The 24,433-nt window shown below is 31.8% G+C and overlaps 1 protein-coding gene across 2 annotated transcripts in view; it reads left to right on the top strand.

The window, feature by feature from the left end:
• Positions 1-24,433, top strand: part of LOC114331454 (atypical protein kinase C) — a 235,627-nt gene that overhangs the window by 81,837 nt on the left and 129,357 nt on the right. The window contains exon 1 of one of the 2 annotated variants that reach the window (XM_050646197.1): positions 7,078-7,397. The exons of the other annotated variant lie outside the window; for it this stretch is intronic. Coding sequence (XP_050502154.1) covers positions 7,277-7,397 — 121 coding nt within the window. The 5' untranslated portion in view covers positions 7,078-7,276. Of the gene's footprint in view, positions 1-7,077; positions 7,398-24,433 lie in introns of those variants that run through there. 2 annotated transcript variants of the gene reach the window in all.

Genomic DNA, 24,433 nt, shown 5'->3' with positions numbered 1-24,433 from the left:
TTAATACTTATTACACCTTTTTCTATTGTACATCTTACATCCATTGTTCCGTCCTGTGATATTTTTCCTCCCAACGAAAGAAGGCAAAGGAGGAAAAGATTATTGGCTCTCACTGTTGGTCTCCATACGGAAAACGGCTTACCTATATTTGATATATTTGGATAACATTTTTGAATTGTCACTAAAAATAAGCAATACTTTCATAAGGGTTCCTTATACTCAAGTAGTGGGTTTGATTTATTTCGATTTTTCTAAAAATGTAAGATTTTAGAAAAAATTAAATATTTACGAATCTAAGAATACTTAGTTGACAACTTTATTTTGGACCTTGTTCTATTTGTCCTATTTAAACAATTATTTATATAACAAAATTTTTAACAGGGTGGTCAAAATATTGAATTGTTATATTAGCGCTGTAATAACTATTTTAAATAGAACACACTGTATTTTATTATTATTCTGTCTGTGTCTTGTGTATTTTATTATTGTACTATTATTCTGTCGAATGACAAATTTACTTCGTTTTTAAACTACACTCGGGTGCAAAATTAACCGGACACCTTAAAAATGGGTAATTTTTGATGTCTCGCAATTCCTAAAACTGTTGTCCGCTTTAAGTTATTTTTTAATATGTTATAGCCTTATTCTTTAACAATACCGTTTTAATAATATTGTTGCTAAACAGGTAAATTTTCATTGTATACGAGGTGTACCAATGAAACTGTGTTTTTTTCTTAAACTTCGCATCACCCTGTGGAATATTCTAGCATTTACAAAATACTGAAATTGAAATCTAACTACAGCCTCATGTTTTCTAAACATTTTGGTTTTTGGTTCATTCGCGTACATTGGACCATAAAAAAGTTATGTAATTTAACAACTAGCCATGTTTTTCATCAATATAAGGTTTTTTTTTTAATAAGTATGGCAACCTTTCAAGGGTAATTCTGCATGAAAAAATAATGACAGTTTGCTTTATAAACGGTATGTCCGCAAATGCTTCGTTTCTGAGATAGGGGGTGTTGAAATTTTTCTTACAAACTGATGATTTATTTATTGCTTTAAAACCGGTTGAGATATGCAAATGAAATTTGGTGGGTTTTAAGACGTAGTTATTGCACATTTTTTGACATACAACTAAGAATTTAATATTCACCATTGGCGCGCATACGGGTAATATGACAGCTCATATTACCCGTATGCGCGCCAATGGTGAATATTAAATTCTAGCTTGTATGTCAAAAGTTGTATAATAACTACGTCTTAAAACCCACCAAATTTCATTTGCATATCTCAACCGGTTTTAAAGCAATAAATAAATCGTCAGTTTATAAGAAAAATTTCAACACCCTCTATCTTAGAAATTAAGCATTTGCGGACATAGGTTTATAAAGCAAACCGTCATTCTTTTTTCATGTAGAATAACTCCATAAAGTTTGCCATGCTTATTTAAAAACATACTGTTTTGATAAAAAAACATGGCTAACTGTTAAAGTACCTAACTTTTTAACGGTCCAACATAAGCGAATGACTCAAAAAACAGAATGTTGAGAAAACATGAGGCTATAGTTGGGTTTAAATTTGAGTATTTTGTAAATGTTAGAATACTCCACAGGGCGATGCGAAATTTGAGAAAAAAACACAGTTTCATTGGTACACCCGGTATACAATGAAAATTTACCTGTTTAGCAACAATATTATTAAAACGGTATTGTTAAAGAACAAGGCTATAACATATTAAAAAATCACTTAAATCGGACAACAGGTTTAGGAATTGCGAGACATCAAAAATTACCCATTTTTAAGGTGTCCGGTTAATTTTGCACCCGAGTGTATATTGGGGTTTCCTATACCTGTCTCTTTCCATTTTTGAAATATTTAAAATTTCTAAATTTTTCATTATTAGGCATCTTTCGTATCATATAACAGTTTTTGAATATACAGGGTGTAACAAAAGTAGCAGGACGGTAGAATATTTTGCCAATTGAACATCGGATCGAAAAACTGTAAAATATGTGTTCCATATTTTTCAAAAATCTGTCGAATGTCATCAAACATGACCCCTACTTCACACTCTAGAGGTGGGGTGGGGGATAACTTTAAAATCTTAAATAGGAACCCCCATTTTTTATATTGCAGATTTGGATTTTTTACGTAAAAATAAGCAACTTTTTCCAGACATTTTTTCAAATTGTGGATGGCGTTATATTCGGAAAAAACAATTTATTGTTTACCCTAGGTAAATTATTATAGAAACGATCTAATATCTCGAGATATTAGAGAATTGTACTTTAAAATGAAAAATTAAAAAACATGTGTTTAATATTTTTCAAAAACATATCGAATAACATAAACATAAAAGGTATATTTGTTAAATAACATTAAACACTACCCTCCACTCGCACCTCTTGGGTGTAAGGCGGGGTAACCTTGAAATCAATTTGATTTACGATTACGATAACTTGTTTTGGCGATTTTAGCGTCATCTATCAACAATTTGATTTATTGAATTAAAAGTCACTTATTTTTACTTAATCCAAATCGGCAATAAAAAATGGGGGTTCCTATTTAAGATTTTAAAGAAACCCACCTCCGAGTGGGGTCGTGTTTGGTATCATTCGAGAGATTTTTGAATAACATTGAACACGCATTTTTCAGTTTCTTTATCAAATGTTCATTTCGCGAAATATTTAACCGTCCCACTACTTTTGGGACACCCCATAGTTGTTTCCCTAGGGTTCTCGTTATTTTGGTTCTGGGTATATCATGTCGGCTAATCTTTAGATTAGATTATTTTTTGATAAATATATTTTTAATTTTTTTTCTTAATTTTAATAAATTTTAGATTCAATTACAATACTAACCCATTAAAAAAATAACAGATAACGTGTTTATTACAAAAATAAAATAATAATTTAATCGTACAGATTAGTTATCAAACAAAAAAAAATCATCTAGTGATTTTAGAGGTGACTCATTTATTAAATTGAACCTAATTATTAGGACAATAAGAACATTTGCTAAATGTGTTTAAATTCTTTTTTGTTTTATGAAATCGTCATGTTTGCTGACTAACAATAACCTTGCACATTTAACAATTTGTTGTATAATTCAGTTAACAGTTCAACTTGAATATACGAAGCCGTCCAGTGCTAGAAAAGTGTCTATTTACAGGGTAGCCGCTATATATTTAGAGCGAAGCCGTTAATATTAGATTGAACCATATTTAACCCTTAACCGCATGACTTCGAAAGCGCATGACCCTTAACCGCATGACTTCGAAAGCGCATGACTAAATGCTACATTTGGTCAGTCCTCTTGTATGGTGTCGAAACATGGACATTAAAAATATCCACCATTAACCGTTTGGAGGCCTTTGAAATGTGGCTGCACAGACGTATACTGAAAATACCATGGACGGCTATGCTGACAAATGTGGCAGTCCTTAAGAGAGCAAATGCTACCTGCGACCTGCTTGATAACATCAAATATAGAAAGATGGCTTATTTTGGACACGTAGTAAGGGGAGACCGGTATAATATTCTTCAACTTATTATGATGGGTAAAATCGAAGGACGCAGAGGAATTGGTAGAAAGCAGGTCTCTTGGTTGAAGAATATCCGGGAGTGGACAGGAACGAAGAAAGCAGAACAACTATTTAGAATAGCTCGAGACAGAGACAGTTTCGTCATGTTAATCGCCAACGTCAAGGGGACTTGATAGGGCACGTTAAGAAGAAGAATACATTGCAAATCATGATTTGGGAGTGCTCCTAGTAACATCCATTGATATACTTTCTTACTATTTCCACTTCGTTCAGTTTTTCTATACCATATTGATTTTTTCTCTGTGAATTTGTTTTTACCATTACTTTATCTTTTTGTGCCATTTCTACATAATAGCTCTTACCAAAAAATGATCCGACTCCATTTCGGCTCCTCTTACACTTCTTATATTATGTCTTATAAATTTCATGTGGTTTCTTTCCACCAATACGTGATCAATATGGGTAATCGTTCTACAATCAGGAGAAATCCAGGTTAGCTTATGCATTTCTTTTCGTTCTAACTGGGTGCTCCTCACCATCATATTTTTTTCCATCGCAAAACTGATAGTCTTTGGCCATTATCATTTTGTCACTTCATGATTGCTATTATATTCCAATTACTGCAATATACATAGCTTATTTCCCCACTTTTGCATTGGCATGAAACTGCCACCAAATATAGCACAAAACGTATTAGATGTTCACTATTATTGACTTATTCAACATCTACATAGCCATCTTCAGTGGCGTGCTGGAACTTTTCAAGCGGCCCGGTGATTTTATAGAAAAGCGGCCTTCCATCCTCATTTTATCTTCTATTATCAGGATTTTTATTCGTTATTAATAAAACAAAAATATAAATTATTTTTTAATTAAACATAAAACTTTGAATTTAATGACTTTTTTTTAATTTGCTGTTTTTTTTATTTAAGAATAAGCAATCTTACAAATAATAAATGTATGACAATATTGTTTGCAGCAAGACAGAAAAACGTTTATCCCCCATATAATCTGATGACCTTACTAGCTTTGAACAAACCGTCAATCTTTAGGATTGTTCTAGATTATGTTAAGTCGTGTAAATTGAAACTTTAGATTATAAAATTAGTCGTGTAAATTAATAATACCCCGTATTATCCCTACTTAGTCTGTGGTTAGTCACCCTGAACGACCCGAGTACGAAAAGTTTTTTTTTTCGTTCCCTACCCTTGATCGATTTGATTCGTAATGGTCTTGGTGTATGATCAGGCGTTGATTTTAAGAAGTGTTGCTGGCTAAATGGGCAGTTCCCAAAGGCCATAAAAGAAGAAAAAAAAGGCAGAAACCATAATTTTTTGAATAAATGTTATATATGAATTTAATGTAATTAAGATAAAAGTTAAATAAAATATTTGAAAATTTTTTAATTATGTATTAAGTTGAATTTTAGTTATTCTGAAGCTATTTTCTTGTGACATTTTTGTAATTAACTAGTTTTGATGGGAAGTAAGCCAAAATTTAATTTTATTAAATCAATTATACAAGAGAGTACAAATACAAGTATAGTACAAATACTTTAATTTAACAATATTTAAATGTTAATACAGCGCAATAATTTACAGATTATTTTGCAATTATTTTATAAAATAATTAACTCTGGGTTAATAATTTTCGCATTAGAGTAGATTTTTGAGCAAATTCGTCGATTATTTCATTCATAGGAGATTCTGACCAATAGAAAGCTACAGACATGCAAATTAAGGTGATAATTTTTGATAATCTCCCGTCGTTAAGCATATTACGTCAGATGCCCTTCGTTGCTACGAAAAAATACATTCAGTGACATTAATGACAAATGTTTTAAAAATTATAAAAGTGATGACTTTCAACCGTCAAATACATATTTATAACAACTGTGTGTTTAATTTCACTAATTAGTACTTACATATATAAATTACAATAAAATTTTGGTTTTAACAGGTTTATTCATGAAATAATCGCAACAAATTGCACTCGAACTCTAAAATTAATATAGAATTTTTGCCCTCGTGACATTTTGACATAATTTCACTCGCCTTCGGCTCGTGAAATTAAAACTGCCAAAGTGACACTCGGGAAAAACTCAATAATTTTAGAGCTCTTGTGCAATTACTACTGATAATTTCATCATTTTTAAGCTCATACAGTAGCTATTGACATAAATGTTTCCAAGTGATGTTGTGTTAAAGTAATTCTTAACCGATTTATGTATTTCATCGTTGAAAAGGTTCTTTCGCAAGGTATACTATATTTAAATTTGGATGAGCGCACTGATATAAGTTGTACTTGTAAAACAGCTTAACAGCAAGCTATACAATCTTTACACTTTAGTACAACACGTTGGTAAAGTTTTCACTGTATCAACAATATTGTCATTTGTTACTTCATATTCATTATCACTTAGATTAATAATGTCATCCTTCATATTTTCTATGAACTGAACATATTCACCATTAACGCTCTCTTCTATAATTTCAGTACATATTTTGAAAAATCCTATTTTTTAATACAATCCATTTATCAGCAAAGTTGACGAATTCTTCTCTAAATTGCAGTCCAGTCACAGATATGGTAGAATAAAAGTTTCTGAATTTTTCAGCAAATGATTCGCTAAGGGCATACCATTTTTTATTGTATAAAAATTTCTAGAATGTAGAGGGATTTGTCTTGATCAAATCGTTTTTCGATACTTCCAATAATTCGGACAAAAATTTTGAAATAGACTTCAACTTCAAATTTTTTTTCTAAATTTAATATAGGTTGGTCATCACTAAAGTCACCACCTAGTCTTTTCTTCTTTCTTGGTCGATTTTCTTTTAACATATTATTTATTAGTGTGGTAGAGTTATTCTTTTCTAATTCTGAATTCGCCCATATAATAAATGAAATGGAAGCTTTTTTTAGTTTGAAAATCATTCCTAAGACATTTTAATTTTTCAAGACTTTTTTTAACCATTCCGTACGTAGCCAAAATATTCAAACCATCTGTTTACAGATCTTCAGAAAGAGGAGTTGTGATAGTAAATATCCTCAAAAATGTTGTAGCAATCAGGATTGTTTCGAACGTTGCGATATTTTTCAAGTGAGCATCAGATAAATAACGAGTTGTCATTAGCACTGTTATTGTTAATCTCTTCTAAACTTAAAGTTAATCCAACAAACATCTAAAATTACATCTAAAATTTTTTGTGAAAGAAACTTATTTAACCGGCCTTGAGAGGCCGCAGCCTCTCGGTGATTGCACCGTTTCATTTATATGGCCAGCACGCCACTGGCCATCTTAACGATACATTGCAATAAAACACTGTGCGACTTTTCCACAATGTTTGGTCTACTCGTTAGCGCCGCGTTCTCTAAATTTAAATGTAACAATTAGCACATTCGGCGGCGCGTTCTACGCCGGTCCTGCATAAGTTGATTGTCGGTTTTCGATTTCAAATTGAATTAACATTCTTATCACAGAGATATCAAGTTTATCTCTCAACGATTCGCGATTTTATTGTTTTCTCAGTATACACGTTCAGAATCGAGATAAATCAGTTCACCTAAAACGGGAAAAACTGTTTAATTTGTTGGTGTCTAATTAACAATTAATTTTCCGTCGCTTATAACTTAATGTATTGTTGGAAGTGTAATCGTGAATCAATTAGTTGTAAGTGCAGTGTTTTTTAGTGCTTTTTTGTTATTGTTGTGCCATGTGATGCACAGAAGATGGTAGATAGAACTTGGTTGAGGAAACTTTTCGCTGATTTCGCAGAAGCTACCGTTTTGTGGGCATATCATCCCATATACACGTACGAACCCTCTTCCCTTATCGGAAACACCACTGGTGGTTAGTGATAAACTATTTAACGTATTTAGTGCTTAAGTATTCAATGTGCTTATGAGTCTAATTATTATGGTAGGGGAGCCCAAGCGGGGATTTTTGCAGTTACTCGAGCGCGTCAGATTATCATATGGGGAGAAACCTGGTATAGTTCGAGAAATTTATATTGTGAAACAGCTTTAAGGTCGGCAAAATTTGGTATTCTTTGTCAAAGATGTTTTAAGAGGCGGTTCGTTTGATGACATCTGTTTTTCACACCCACATAATCGGTCCCCTCAGACATTTACAAGTTTTACAAAACTTTTAGTTCAGTAGTATGTCTTACTGGAGTATAGGTGTGTGATTTAAAGCTCGATAATGGAGTGTAAAATGTTGTTTAATTTAAGATAAATTAATTAATTAATAATTAATTTTAGCACATACGATATGTCCTGCTTTAACGGTATATCTAAGTAAAAATAAATATTTTTAATTACATATTTAATCACCAGAAAAAACAACCAGCCTCCGAACTATATTAAAGGGGAACTAGCAGGACTTACAAATCTGACCCGTTTCACTGTATTGGTTACTTAAACTATACGCTGCAGATGAACCTCTACCATATATTGGCTCTTAACACAGGGGAGTTCGTTAAGGGGGGCCCGAAAATAAAAATCTATCGTTAAAAAAAGTCGAAATTGTCAGATTAAGATAAGGTAAGTTAAGTACGTGCAAAAGAGTATATATTTCAAAAATCTGACGATTTGAGCCCGGCGTAAGGAAATGGGGAAGTCCTAAAATTTCACAACAAAAAAGCGAATATTTCGCGAAATAAATGACAGATAAAAAAACTAAAAAATATGTGCTCAATATGTTTTAAAAATCTTTCGAATGATACCAAAAACGACTTCCCACAGAGAGGGGTGGGGGGTAAATTTAATATTTTAAATACGAATTCCGCGATATTTCGCGAAATGAACATAAGATCGAAAAACTGTAAATTACACTTATTGAATATTTTTAAAAAATCTATCGAATGGCACCAAACGCGACCCCCCATGGAGGTGGGGTGGGGGTTACTTTAAAATCTTAAATAGGAGCCCCCATTTTTTATTACAGATTTGGATTTCTTACGTAAAAATAGGTAACTTTTATTCGAAACATTTTTTCGAATTATGGATAGATGGCGATATAATCGGAAAAAACGATTGTTGGAAATGGAAAATTAAATTAAAAAATGGCAAGCGCCCACTAAAATGGAAAACTTTACTTAACTTTTTTTGGTTTTAGGACCTACCCTTCACAACCCAATAGGTCCCCATAACGCTCGAGTGACTGCACATTTAGCATACTTTGCTCCCCTACCATTAGGGAAATTGGTCCTTATATACAGTATGCGTAGTGTGACCAACTAGTCCGGAAAATCCGGGACATGGCCCGAATTACGAAGTCATGTCCCGGCGTCCCCGACAAGGCTTCCGGGCCATCCGAATTCTCAATGTTTTGGAAAATTTCTATTTTGAAATTTTGAGTACCTACGTTATTCTTCTAAGAATTCACATTAAATTGAATTGGTGGGACGAAAATTGGTGGGAGATTTCCAGATTGGAAGTCGAAACGTTAAAAACGGACAAAAATGTAAAACATAAAATATATTGTCAACATAAAAATGTTAAATATGTAATGAATAAAAGGATGATATAATATTAAAGTTCTATATTTAAAAGAAAATGGCCCAATTTTCATTGAAAAGCCCCGGATTTCAGGTATTTTTTTCAGCCATGTCCCGAATTCGACTAAATTGGAGTTGGTCACACTAGGTATGCGCCAAAATAAACAGTACTGAAATGCGTATACCTCAAATTTGTATGTGTCATGCGCCGAAACGTACTGAGTGGTTTCCGAACGTCGTTATAACGTATGTGAATGTCATGTTAATGTTAGGTGCTTCAGGCTTCAGGATGGTTCTTAGTTTTAGTCTAGTCACAACATAGGGGGTCCCGTGGGCACTTTTAGGTCGCCGCGATTTGATGGTGGTATTATAGGTTTTTTGGGTCGCTGAATCCAATGGAAGTGGTCTGGAAGCCCAAATGTGGTGCGTTTAATTGTTATTAACAAATTATGGTAAAATTAGGTATTTTTCAGGAATTATTAGAAGCCCTGTAAATAAATTGATAGTGTTGAGGTCTTCTCTGGTGTATTTTTGGTCGCTGAATCGAATGCGACTAGTCGCGATTACTTAAAATGTGTTCTTATTAAACGCTTTTATTTAGTTCAATAGATTGCGTCAAATCTTTTGATATTAATTTGACTACCTTTTCTTCCATGCAAATGAATGAAAATTTGCAGACATATGCATTCGCGGTGACAATACACGAATAGACAACAAAAATTTTTTGTTTATGTTTATTAATTGTTTAAATAAAAACAAACGATTTTAATGGAAAAAGGCCTAAATTCTCTTGTTTTTTACAATGTAGAAACGTGAAACTTTTACGGATGGTAGCTAATGATATAACCTATACATAATTTCACTTTTTACGTTAATTGCTTACGTTATGCGTCATAAATAAACTATAAAGTTTTAAATTTTGAACACTCATATATTTGTTTATACAGTACGATGCAAGTGAAAGGAATAAATTCGTTATTTCGTAAAAAGGCGACTTGAACCCTGGAATGCTACCTGGGGTACACTTGTACCCCAACCTTGTTTGTAAGTTACACCAATTTGCAGTAGTGGGTGTAGAAAATATGAAAATAAACTTGTGAATAATAATATAATAAAATATTTTTGTATACAAAATAAATTCTTAGCATGTTATCTTAAGATTGTTTTTGTCATAAGTTCTTAAAACATACATATATAAATATTTTAGGTCGATTTTATTTGGGGTACCACTGTACCTCGATGTAGCAGATTGAGTTTAGAAAATAAGTGTAGCAATCCAGGGTTAAGGAAAAATCCCGAAAGAGGTCGATTTTATTTTTAAATTACGATATTTTGGCATATATGTCATATTAGCGACGTCATCCTTCTGGGCGAGATGACGTAATCGATGATTTTTAAACGCTTTTATTTAGTTCAATAGATTGCGTCAAATCTTTGGATGTTAATTTGACTACCTTTTCTTCCATGCAAATGAATGAAAATTTGCAGACATATGCACTCGCGGGAACAATACACGAATAGACAACAAAAAATTTTTGTTTATGTTTATTAATTGTTTAAATAAAAAAAAACGATTTTAATGGAAAAATGCCTAAATTCTCTTGTTTTTTACAATGTTGAAACTTTTACGGATTGTAGCTAATGATATAACCTATACATAATTTCACTTTTTACGTTAATTTTTTACGTTATGCGTCATAAATAAACAATAAAGTTTTAAATTTTGAACACTCATATGTTTGTTTATACAGTATGATGCAAATGAAAGGAATAAATTCGTTATTTCGTAAAAAGGCGACTTTAAGGAAAAATCTCGAAAGAGGTCGATTTTTATTTTGAAATTACGATATTTTGGCATATATGTCATATTAGTGACGTCATCCATCTGGGCGCGATGACGTAATCGATGATTTTTTTAAATGAGAATAGGGGACATGCGATAGCTCATTTGAAATGCAATTCAATTCTTTATTCAGTAATGTAAAAATTTATATAATTATTTGTACAGTGTGTCCAAAAATAATTTTTTAATTAAATTATTTGACAAAAAGAAGAATGTATGTAATTTATTTAACTCAGAATACATTTTACAGTTGCCCGTAAACAGAAACAATGTGTATTACAGAAATAAACATTGCTTTTCGATTAAATTAAATATTCAAGCCAGCTCCCGCCAGCCACCTGCCTCTTGGAAGTTTTAACATTCAATTTAAGCGAAAGGCAATAATTATTTGTGATATAAATATTTTTGTCTGGTTTATGACAGCAGTAAAATGTATTTTAATTTAAATTTAATAAGTTACACACATTCTTCTTTTTTTTAAACGCTTTTCTTTAGTTCAATAGTTTGCGTCAAATCTTTAGAGGTCAATTTGCCTGCCTTTTCATCAATGCAAATGAATGAAAATTTGCAGACATATGCATTCGCGGGAACAATACACGAATAGTCAATAAAAAAAATTTGTTTATGTTTAATAATTGTTAAAAAAACGATTTTAATGGAAAATGCTTAAATTCTCTTGTTTTTTACAATCTAGAAATTTGAAATTTTTACGGATTGTGGCTAATAATATGAACTATACATAATTTCACTTTTTACGTTAATTGTTTACGTTATGCTTCACAAATAAACAATGAAGTTTCAAATTTTTTGCCGATTCCGACTACTTTTTATGTTTGTATATCATATGTTTTATATACATATTTTAATAAACATGACGATATATTTTAATGTTTGAAAAGTGTAAGACTAAAAAGTAAAAAATAAAAAAATATGAAAAAAAAGTTTTTAGGAAACGCTTTTCTTTAGTTCCGGGTGACTAAAATTATAAATATTAAAAAATCAACTAAAAAGCAAAAAATAAAAAAAATTGAAAAAATCCAACACATTCGTTAAAGAAAAGCGTGGGGCGAAAACCGTTTATTCGATGAAGACGCCCCACGCTTTTCTTTGACGAATGTGTTGGATTTTTTCAATTTTTTTTATTTTTTGCTTTTTAGTTGATTTTTTATACTTATAATTTTAGTCACCCGGAACTAAAGAAAAGCGTTTCCTAAAAACTTTTTTTTCATATTTTTTTTTTGTTAATAACAAAATAATTGTTTATTCGCTGAAAATCTCGAAATGCGTTATCTACAGCAAGTTTGTAGTATTTTTCATAGTATTTTTATACGCTAAATCGATTGTCACTAGTGGTGATAGCTTAAACCACGTTCCGACTTTGTTATTAATAAATTATTGCAAAAATAACGGTTTATAGTACGTTTACTCATGGTTTTTGCTCTAAATTTTAAAAAGCCACTTGGATTGACATGAAATTTGGCATACACGTAGCTAACATGTCAAACAAAACAAGTGATAGTGTGCCGATGTGTGCTTTTACCCTGGGGGTGAGTTTCACCCCGTTTCGGGGGTGAAAAATGAAACCTTTAAAATAAGTCCGGAATTGGATAAACTGATTAATTCTAAGCAACTTTTGTTCTATACTGTTTTTTCACTAAGTCAATACTTTTAGAGTCATTTGCGAGTGAGATATGTTCATTTTTCAACAAAAAAACCAAATACATACCTCGAAAAGTATTGACTTAGAGCTGTTTTACATGACCGAGATTTACTTCGAAATTGACGCTGATAACTACCATGAAAAATTATCTAATAAAAATATTAGATGTAAAACACAATATTTACTCTGAAATTTCCCATGATAATTTTCAATATAAAAATTTAGAACCTGTTCTATATTTTAGAAAGTTTTCAGAGTAAACTGCGCGAGTTTCTGCGCAGAACGTAAAATAACGCGGTGGTGTTTATGATAACACCTTTATAATTACAACATGTGCTTATTTGTTTATTCAGTGAAGTATCTTTGTTCAAATTAATTATGTTTGCACAAGAATTTACTTCTCTGTCCAAATATATTAATTAAAAATAAACAAATAATAAAAGTTCTAACTTATAACCTTAAAATGTCATTTCACATTTTTTCTTTTCTTATGTTACCTCTAACTTAGTTTTCTTCTTAGAATATAAAATAAAAAGAAAAATAAAATAGTTTATTTTATATCCTAAGGTTTTCTTTCATCATTGGCCTTTTATTTATAACAAAATTATTTTTAATGTCAGTCACATTCCACACTACGCATGCGTTTCACAACAATTATGTTAAGATTTAACTTTAGGTGTAAAACAAGGAACAATGGAAAAATTGTATAATTTTACTACATAAATTTTCGTTATTATTCTTGAAATAAATTTCGAAGTAAATCTCGGTCATGTAAAACGGCTCTTAGTGAAAAAACTGTATAGAACAAAAGTTGCTTAGAATTAATCAGTTTATCCACTTCCAGACTTATTTTAAAGGTTTCTTTTTTCACCCCCGAAAAGGGGTGAAACTCACCCCCAGAGTAAATGCAGACATCGGCACAATATCACTTGTTTTGTTTGACATGTTAGCTACGTGTATGCCGAATTTCATGTCATTCCAAGTGGTTTTTTTTTTAATTTAGAGCAAAAACCGTGAGTGAACGTACTATAAACCGTTATTTTTGCAATAATTTATTAATAACAAAGTCAGAACGTTGTTTAAGCTATCACGACTAGCGGCAATCGATTTAGCGTATAAAAATACTATGAAAAAGACTACAAACTTGCTGTAGATAGCGCATTTCGAGCTTTTAGGCGAATAAACAATTATTTTGTTATTAACAAAATAAGAACATATTTTGAGTAATCGAGACTAAGCAACCAGAAATACACCAGAGAATACCTTAACACTATCAATTTATTTACAGGGCTTCTAATAATTCCTGAAAAACACCTAATTTTATCATAATTTGTTAATAACAATTAAATGCACCACATTTTTGCTTCCAGACCACTTCCATTGGATTCAGCGACCCAAAAAACCTATAATACCACCATCAAATCGCGGCGACCTAAAAGTGTCCACGGAACCCCCTATGTTGCGACTAGACTATTTTGCATAAAATTTTTTATCGGAGAGTGCTATTTTCGGTCATACGGAAAAGGTCGCAAAAACGGTCAAAGCTTAAATCAGCAATGGTTTCAGCAGGACCTGGCAACCTGTCACACGGCCAGGGAGTCTCTTAATTAAATTAAAGATTTAAGTTAAGAATTTAAGATTTTTTCGTGCCAGAGGTCATCTTTAGCATTGTTTTACCGGAAACGTCGTCGTGAATAATGTTCGCAAGGCTATATTATTATCATGTATACTAAATATATAAATAATCATAAATAGTTCAATATTCATTTGATTACTGTTTATTTTGCCGCATACTGTGTTACTACATACCTAAAAAAATTTAGCCCGTATTGTTCTTGTTTTTCTTCACCCAATTATTTTTTTAATTGTTGAATATGTTGGATGTCAGTGACTCAGATTTTTGTTACATTTATGTTCTAATTATAACTCTGAACCAGTTTTCCTGTGTTTACTAACAAGAGGCTATGTATAAGCGACGTAACCCCTCCATTTTTATTTCTGTTTCCTATACGTTACAGCATTCTGAACTCGTTTTTATTTGATGTTTAGATGAGTTTTTGATATCCGTGTTTTGTTGATTAGTTAATTCGCAGCTGTGCCATGTGATATTGGAATTACTACAGCTTTAAAAGCGCTTTTTTCTGTATTTTCTATATTGTAGTATTAATACATCTAATAACCGACAAAATAACGCAAATGATGGAAAACATAATACTCTGTGAATAAAAAGAGATGAAACTAGTAGAGGTGGGAAATTATCAATAAAAAAACTTTCATTTACATTATATTGATGGCTTGCCACCTTTAGACGCATCGGAGGAGTTTGGCATCTGCCTTGTGACAGGAGAATTTTATGAAATTTTAATGTAACAGTTTGACTCCGATACGTCTAAAGGTGGGAAATTATCAGTAGTAATTGCACAAGAGCTCTAAAGTTCTATAATAATTTTACAAAATTAGTTGTCCTCGTACGACAAAAAGTTGTCCTACGTGTACAGCAATTAAAAAAAGTTGACGTACGATTATTCTGGACGAAGTCAGCCCATTTGTTAAAATATCTCCGGTTTTTGTTGATGGGTTTTGACGGTTCTTTTTATAATTTGTATATACTCCTTGCGTACATTAAGGCTTTGGCCACACGGGCGATTTTTTACGGCGCGATAATTTACGGCGCCCATTGGTTTGACTACCTCCTCCACCAATTTTAGATGAAATCATTTTATCTAAAATTGGTGGAGGAGCCTAACAATACGCCGTTTGTTAATAAATTTAATGTCAAATTAACCTTGTAGATTGTTTAAACATTTTTTTAGACGATTTTTACATTTTTTGCATTTTACGGTATTTTTGGGACGATTTTTGTTAACAGAAAATAGATTTTTGTTAACAAAAATAGAATAAATATTTATAGTTTTAAGTAGATAATATAGTAAATATTTAAATATTATGAGAAATTTTAATTTTATCAATTATTTACAATTTCATTTGTAAATGAAATGAATGAATCATTGTAAGTTCATTTTTCTGACTTACGTATTGCAAAAAAGTTGCGATAAACAAATTGAATAACTTTTAAACTAATTGATGAATCACTCTGAAATTTTAACTACATTTTTAACACTAATACTCAACTTTCCACGCAATGTCAAGGCTGTAGGTTCATTGTTTATAATAGTTATTATTTAATATTTATTGAACATAAAGAGAAGTATCCATACTTACTCAAATGTGGTCTCGAGGTAAACCAAATTACAAAAAACTCGAAGATGTACCACAAGGTTATTTATTATTGTTAAAAAACATATAAAAGGACGCGTTTCGGCTTAACACAAGCCATCATCAGCTTAAATACAGGACAAAAAACAACTGACTGACCTGCGACTGACACCTGACCGGCTCACATGATGGTTCCTCTACAAGTGAAAGTTCTTGAGGTTTTTACAATACAATAATTACAAAATGCTATTAATAGCTAATTATTAATGAAGAAATGTGTACATCTATATATTTCATAATGTAAACTAGCTGATTCCTCCTCCTTCCTGTTTTTTTTCTGGTCAGTCAGTTGTTTTTTGTCCTGTATTTAAGCTGATGATGGCTTGTGTTAAGCCGAAACGCGTCCTTTTATATGTTTTTTAACAATAATAAATAACCTTGTAGTACATCTTCGAGTTTTTTGTAATTTGATATTTATTGAAAATTAAGAGTTCTTTGGTTTTTTAGAGTTTTCGGAGCAACAAATTAGTAGATAAACATTCGACAGTCGCCATTTTAAACAGCTTTAAACGTGCTTTACGAAATAATTACCTCCGAATCCGTACAAAATTATTTACTTTTTACTGGTAGACGAAATTCTTAAACTAGTGCATTTTTGGGCCTAAATTGTTAATAATTTAAAAAATTTCAGTATCTTGTCTGATGATATTGAAGTGTAGATCTTGACAGATGTCATGTCTAAAAGATGGGATCGTTTGAATGTGGGCATATAGATCGGTGGCGCCCAAAATCCCGACAGCCAAAATCCCGACAGCCAAAATCCCGACAGCCAAAATCCCGACAGCCAAAATCCCGACGGCCAAAACACCGACACGCCAGAATCCTGACAGGCCAAAATCCCGACATGCAACAATCCTCGCATAAGCAAAAATTCCGACAACTACATTTTGAATATTTATTGTTTCCTTTTCAAATGCAATACCAAATCATATTATAGAGTATTGAAATTGAAAAATTAATTACTTACTAATAAGTACGGGTACTAATTATTATGTATTTTAAAAGAAAAGATCATTAAACACTTCATTTTATACTTGCTGAAATGGAAGGTTGTAAGTGACATAATAGTATCTGTTATATGAAAGTAAACTTGATTTCAGGATTTGATTGTACATTATATTATTGAACTATATATTGGCAAAAAAATAATTTAATTCATATACCCATGTTAGAGGTTTTATTTAGAAAATTAGTTCATATTAAATAGTAAATACTTATGGCCATAAACAAAAACCCAGAAATAAATGTAATTATACAGGGTGTCCAGAAACTCTAACGACAAACGAAGATAGGAGATTTTTCAGATAATTTAACCCAATTCACTTAGTCCTAAAATGCTTCCTAAGGGAGCTAGAGCTCTTTGAAGATGGCGTCTTGTAATTAGTTTTTCTTAAATACCTCCAGAACGCTTCTATTTAGAAAAACAAAAATTGGTACGCGCATTTATCTTCAAGATATAAATCTAATCCATCCATTGCAAATTTCTAGTACCGATCATAGGCGTCCGTTTTGGGTAGGGCAACGGTTATTTTATCGCATAACTTTTTTATCTTTAACTTTTATGCATTTCTGATACTGGATTGTTAAATTGGGAAGTATTTTAGTACTAAAAGGTACTCTTGTTTTAAATCGGTAGGACACACCATTTTCTAGAAAAATCGATTTGAAAACTTTTCGCTTTTTGAAGAAAAAAAAAATAAAAAAAAACTGTTTAGAAAGACGAAAACTGGTACATTTATTTATATTCTAGAGATAAATCGATTTCATTAATTGCGAATTTCTAATACTGGTCATAGGCGTCCGTTTTGGGTAGGTCAACAGTTATTTTATAGCATAACTTTTTTGTCTTGAATTTTTGAGCATTTTTGACACTAGATTATTAAATTATGAGGTATTCGAGTACTAAACGTTACTCTTACTTTATGTTGGTAAAATAGTTCATTTTTTGTTGAAAAGTTCTTTCAATTTTTTTTTCAAATTGAAAAACGAAAAACTTTCAAATCGATTTTTCTAGAAAACGGTGTGTCCTACCGACTTAAATTAAGAGTACCTTTTAGTACTAGAATACCTCACAATTTAATAATCCGGTGTCAAAAATGCATAAAAGTTAAGGACAAAAAAGTTATTCGATAAAATACCCGTTGCTCTACACAAAACGCACGCCTATGACCGGTACTAGAAATTTGCAATGGATGGAATCGATTTATCTCTGAAAAGTAAATATGCATACCAATTTTCGTTTTTCTAAATAGAAGCGTTCTGGAGGTATTTAAGAAAAACTAATTTTATGACGCCATCTTCAAAGAGCTCTAGCTACCTTAAGAAGCATTTTCGGACTAGATGAGTTGGGTTAAATTGTCTTAAAATTATCTGAGGAATCTCCTGTCTTCGTTTGTCGGTAGAGTTTCTGGACACCCTGTATATGTTAAAAAGGAACTTATCAAACCTGTCGGGATTCTGGCGTGTCGGGATTTTAGCTGTCGGGATTTTGGGGTAGACCCATATAGATGACTGCTAAAAATGCTTTAGACTGCTAAAAAAACGAACGGGTATGTGTTTAGGCAAATACATAACATAACCGAAATTATACAACACTATCAATAAAATAAAACTAGAATTTTTTGGACCAAGGCAAACATGGACGAAGTAGAAGAAGGACCGCATGGCTCAAGAATCTGCGTCAATGGTACGAAATTGGCACCAAGGCACTCATTCGAGCAGTATTAGACAAAATGAAGTTTATGTAATTGATTATTAGAGTTCTCAACGTGAATAAGTTGGTATTGTTCACAACTATTTTGATATACCGGGTATAAATAGATTAGAAATATTTCAAAATAAAAAACACAAATGTTTGTGTTTACAATGCAAGCGTTGTTTTGAATTTGCCCCTATTTATTTATTATAGAACTTATTCCATTTAGCTAATACACACTGTATATATAGTTATGCTCTACTTTATCTCTTTTATTAGATTGATTAGCAAATTCTTAATTTAATTAATTACTCAATTATTTTAATTTCTGCCTATGTAAAACAAAACCATATTCAAATTAAATTTTCTAATAAACTTTATTCTCAGAGCTAATTTGATTTGTGGCTTCTAGTATCTCTAGTTGCTTACTCCTTCCAGGATAAAACAGAAAAATTAAACACATTCAATATCATATAAATGTAATCTATTATTTATTTATCCAATATGCTGTATAAATAAGATAAAAAAAATCTAAAATCTAAATTTGTTGCAACAATTTCTTACTTAATAAATCAAGCTTTAATTCTGATGTCTCCTTGTTTTAACAAAAAAAAAATTATTTGAATAAATTATTGTTTATTCATACTAAATTTAATAAAATTTACTTTTCTCCTTTTGAATTGATTACTTAAAGTTGGAATGACTAACTGAGTTATAGAACTGTTCAGTACAAAAAAAATGAGCATATATGGTGTGGATATAAACAAGCTCTCTCCGTTTCGACAAATGATTTGACTAACCTTTTTGTTTCTTCACTCCTTCTTTTCCCAGATTGCGTTGTCCTTGAATCTCCTACACGTACTCTTTTGACGTTGCGAAACAAACAAAATCAGGACTCGCTCGAATTCTCCACTCAGTTTTCTCCTTGCTCGATATCTTGTGCAAATAGATACCAATCAGCTACTCGTTCTAGACAGAACAAAGGAATCTTCCTCGGACACAGGAAAATTTTACTTCTCAACCGGTCAACAATTTCGTTTCAACTTGATTCTGCTCGCAAAGGCCGATTTCACCACTTTACACTCACTTCTCTCTTTTCAAAAACTGGACTGCTCTCTCCCGATATTAATCACACAGTGTCCTATCTTTTCTCTCTCAAATTCCGACTCCACATTCTCATCCCTTCCATCCATCTTTCTCTACCAATCAAAAACAACCTCTCTTCCCAAAACATCCATACTTTCCTTTCCTAAGAAAACCAACTTGATTTGTATCCAACTTTCCATTTTGTTAAAATTCTAAGAGACATCAAATTACTATCGTTTTTTTCAAAAAACTAAACAAAAGGCCTTACATTCTAAACTCAATAAAATTTGTTTATCGTTTAAACCTTCTACGAATTATTTACAAAATCCTATTGATGTTCACAAAACGAAATAACATGCACTTTCCAATATTTTCGAACCATTGTCTGTAAATCCTTTCAAAAAACCCATTAACGAAAACCACATTAACGATTTCACCTTCCCCGAAGAAGCACTGTTTATTAACTAAATTAGACTCTATACAATTTTTGGTCATATACAGGGTGAAGAAAATCTACGATCTCGTGGTCCTGATATAAATTTAATTTCTGAATTTTTCCAAAAAACCATTCTACAACAATATGTTATCTGACTATTACCAACTTTCTATTTTCTATAGAATATTGTTCAGTTGACTTAAAAAATTACCTAATACTGACCAATTAATGGTACAAATTGACATTTTCTGACCTTTTAATAATTAGTGTAAAGTATTTTTGTTATAGCTTGTTGGTTTTTAATTACCTGGGCTATTTGTTTTTTTATAGGTGGAAAGTGGCGCTTTAGATTATAATTTATATTACTAATTATTGGAATGTTATCAGGCGGTGGCTTTTGTATTTACAGATCCGGCTTTGAAATATCATCCTCCAAATAAAAGGATTTTTATATGTGAAATTCTTAATCTTTAATAAATATTTACTTCGTTTGTGATTTCTTTGTAACGATTTTTGTTTAAAAAATTACCAAATATTTACCATACAGTTGATATCTGAAGAAAATGGTGGGTATATCAGTCAGAAAATTACTTTATACATCATTTTCTTCTAAAGAATTGCTTGCTCGAGGAGATTAATAACATAAACTGTTGTTATGTAACCGATTTTGCTTAGTCATTGGCGGGATTAAAAATTAATTTTAATAAATAGAAATAAAAATCAAAAATGAATAACCATTTTCAATTTCGTTGCAACACGAAACTACAACCGCATCATCATTCCAGTTCAATCAGAGAGTGCAGCAAGCACCTCTACCGGTTTCGAAACTTATTAGTCTCTCATCAGGAGGCACACATGCTGCTCTCTCCGACCCAACTAGGACAAACCCCGACGTGCAGTCACGGATTACAATGAACGAAATGGCCCTAGCGGCAACTGCTATCAAAAAACTAAGTTTTCAATCTAATATCACATAAAACAACATTCAAAAAATCCCATTGTTTTCAGTCTGGTAGGATTTAGACTGACATTTTTGGATGTTGTTTTATGTGCTATTAGATTGAAAACTTAGTTTTTTTAGAAATAAAAATCTTTAAAACAATTAAAACCATCACATTTTAAAAAATTGTATATATGACATTCATTATAGTTTACTTCACAAACATAATAACAGGCACAGATTTATTGGTTGTCTTTCAACAACTATCTCTTTATCCTCAAGAATTCCCAAATCACATAAACTTGTTTACCTTTGCAACATTCTCCGTTTATTCCACCATATCCCGTTAGCATAACTTAAGCAAAAACATCATGTTAATGAATACCGAGGTAGTAGTTCCTTGTATCCGAATGTAAGTACGACACGTTATAGTTGCATGTTTATAGACGGTATACATCTGCATGTATTTGTAAGCTTGGGGACGTTTGTTACCGCCCCCGATTTTACATGCATATGTATTTGTCTGCTATTTTCACTACTTTTATGTATGTTGTTCAACATTGGCTTGATCTTATGGATCTTTAGCATCTTTTACAACCAGACATTGTTCTAACTCTGGTTTTTTATTTGTAGCATTTAGTGACTTGTAACCGTTGACCTGAAGATGCTCTGCATACTTGAGAGAGCGAAACCGGTCGTCGGAAGTTACAATAAATGATTGAGAGTACGTCTGTCTTTTACTTCATTTAAAATGAACTCTCACGTGCAACCCATTCAACATTTAAAAAAAAAAGATAGACTAAATTTCTTACTTACATTTTAACACTTGTGTCTTTTCCACTGGGTTCCTGTTCCTGAGTCCTGGTCCAACTTCCATTTTCGCCGTCTCCACTTCCAAGCTGGTGCCGCCATCTTTGCTCCTTACAGAAGACCTTCCTAGTCTGTAGGATCAGCCATGTAAGGAAATGTTAAAGGGTTGGTATACAATTAACCCTTACAGTCCTTATTTAAATAATTACTACTCCATCTGTTAACTACATACTTTATTTATGTCTTCGAAGTTTATTATAAACAGTAATATTAAATCAGCCGAGGCATGTCGCAGTTCTACGTACAATAATATAATTGATTCCTCCCGTGTTTTGTTGTCTATGTTATATTTTATTCTTAACTCAAAACAACACGTTGTCATTCCACTAGAACACATCTTATAAGATTATTTAAAATTAACTAAAACATATTAGTCTATACAGATTGTCCTACTTATATTACAAGGTGTTCATATCAGCTTGTTTCTCTTGTGTTTACATCTCTGTTGTTCTCGGGTGCATCAATTGCTACCACATTTGATTCCTATTTTAATCTTTATGCGAAATATTCTTTCTCAGACGGTATTCTACTTGGTTTACTCCTTGGGTTACTCCTTCTTTGGATCTATTTTTCTTTGTCTCTTGAAGTGCATAGATATCAATATTCTTCTCTTGGCTCTTTCTAAGTTTTTTGATGTATTCTTGTTTTTTTGTGGTTAGTGATCTTACGTTCCACGTAAGTCCCGATTCCAAGAATATTTATCGTTTTCCTTTTTATTGCATTGGTTGTCCTCGTTGAAATCATCCTGTTCTGTCATCATCTATCATCATCCATAACCTTATCTTTATGAGCAAAGACAGTCAAATCTTACCCAAGTACTTTCACGCTCAGAGCATCATCAGGGACATTTCGTCAAAAAAGGAAGAAGATATCCCAGAATGTCATAGACATTTACTTAAAATTAACAATTCATACACTGGACAAAGGACAAATAGTTTAAAATATTTGAACGAGGCTACATTGTTCAGAGATTGTAGGTAAATTTTTTATATTGGAGGTAAATATGCCCTTTTTCTTTTGCTTATTCTGTACTTTATTTCTGCACTTACATTGTTACTTTCGGTACTAGAGATCCCAAGTTTGTGAACTCTGACACCTTCTCAATGCTGTGAAGATCTGTTTGGAAGAAGTTTTTTCTGTTTTGCCTGCCCTCGATGTAATCTTTATTCTGATTTATCCTCTATCCTACATCTGACGTTGATTTTTTAAGATCTTCGAAAGTTTCCTTTAATGCTCTCTCATTAGTACTGAATATGATAACGTCGAGAACTAAGATCTTGGAAGTTTCGTCGAAAAGTTAACACTTTATAACAAAACTTGAAAGTTATTTCATTAAGCGCTGTGTATGTGTATATTAGCTGAATTTTTTTCCAATTCTGCATATACTTAGCATATACTATAGAGAGTATGTTTTTAAAGAAAATTACATTAAGGGCCACAGTAGCTCAGGCGGAAGTATGTCTGACTTCCATGCAGGTAGGCAACATTAGCGCGCGGAAAACGCGTTCCAAGATTGCGGCTTGGCTATATACCCCAGGCTGTGGGTGAAGAAACGTGATATCATTTAGGAATTTTTGAAACCTACCAGGTGTTGTAAAGGAGGATGGCTTGAATAACTTCTAGTAAAATGTAACCAAAAATTTTGTGCGGTTTTTATTTATGACGTTTTTCATTTGTTAAATTTGCAATTTTTAAAGATTTTTAATTTTGCAGCTTAGGATATTCATTTTAGAGAGAAACTTTTAAATAGAAAATGATAGTTAATTCAAAAACCTACAATTTGAGTTATGGCAAGTTTAATTTAGTTAATACGTTATTGCACAACAGCCTGCGAAAGGTCCAAAATGGCCGTTTTTGCAATTGCATTATTTATTGTAAAATAACTTTTATGTATTTTTTAAGGCTTTAAAATGAAGATATTTCAAAACTAAACATAAAAAAATTGTAGAGTCCGATTGGTGAACTTGTTGCTTAGATATTATAATTTGTTTATCCCAAGGGGTCAGATGTCCAAGGCTATAACTTTTTGAAAAAAAAAATCGTAGGGAATTAATCCAAGATCCACTCTCCTTCTAAAGACTTATGGTTTCATATTCTGATGTAAATACATGCGTACACCATTTTTCAATCTCTTATTTCGGGTTTGAAAATACGGGGGCAAATTTCGTTATAAACATTTAGAACTGAAGCCGCCCCTGTACATCCTATGAGTTTCTAACTTGCAGGTTGTTGTTGCTGAAGACAAAATAAAGATTGAAAACGAAATAAAAGTTTTCTACGACCAACTGAAGCCGAGATAATTGTTTTTGTGTTCTTAAATTGTAGTGACTTTATTTATAAAGAAATTATTTCACAGTCATTGACTAAAGAAAGACTTATATTATCTTAAAATAAAAATTATTTTAACCGAAAATTACATTTAATTATTTAAAATGATTTTTAAAGTGTAGTGAAGATTTATTTTTCGTTACGAATGTGATTTATTGTGTCGGTTGTCCTTAGCAACAGTTAGCAACTTATAATACATTAAATCACGGTATGGTGACTTTCCCGGGTTTTTTTGACAAAAAAAAAAGAGATCA

Source organism: Diabrotica virgifera, chromosome 3 (assembly GCF_917563875.1).
Source record: "Diabrotica virgifera virgifera chromosome 3, PGI_DIABVI_V3a".
Taxonomy (NCBI): Eukaryota; Metazoa; Arthropoda; class Insecta; order Coleoptera; family Chrysomelidae; genus Diabrotica; species Diabrotica virgifera.
The sequence above is the reverse complement of the archived record's forward strand: the minus strand, read 5'-3'. Positions and strand labels throughout refer to the sequence as shown.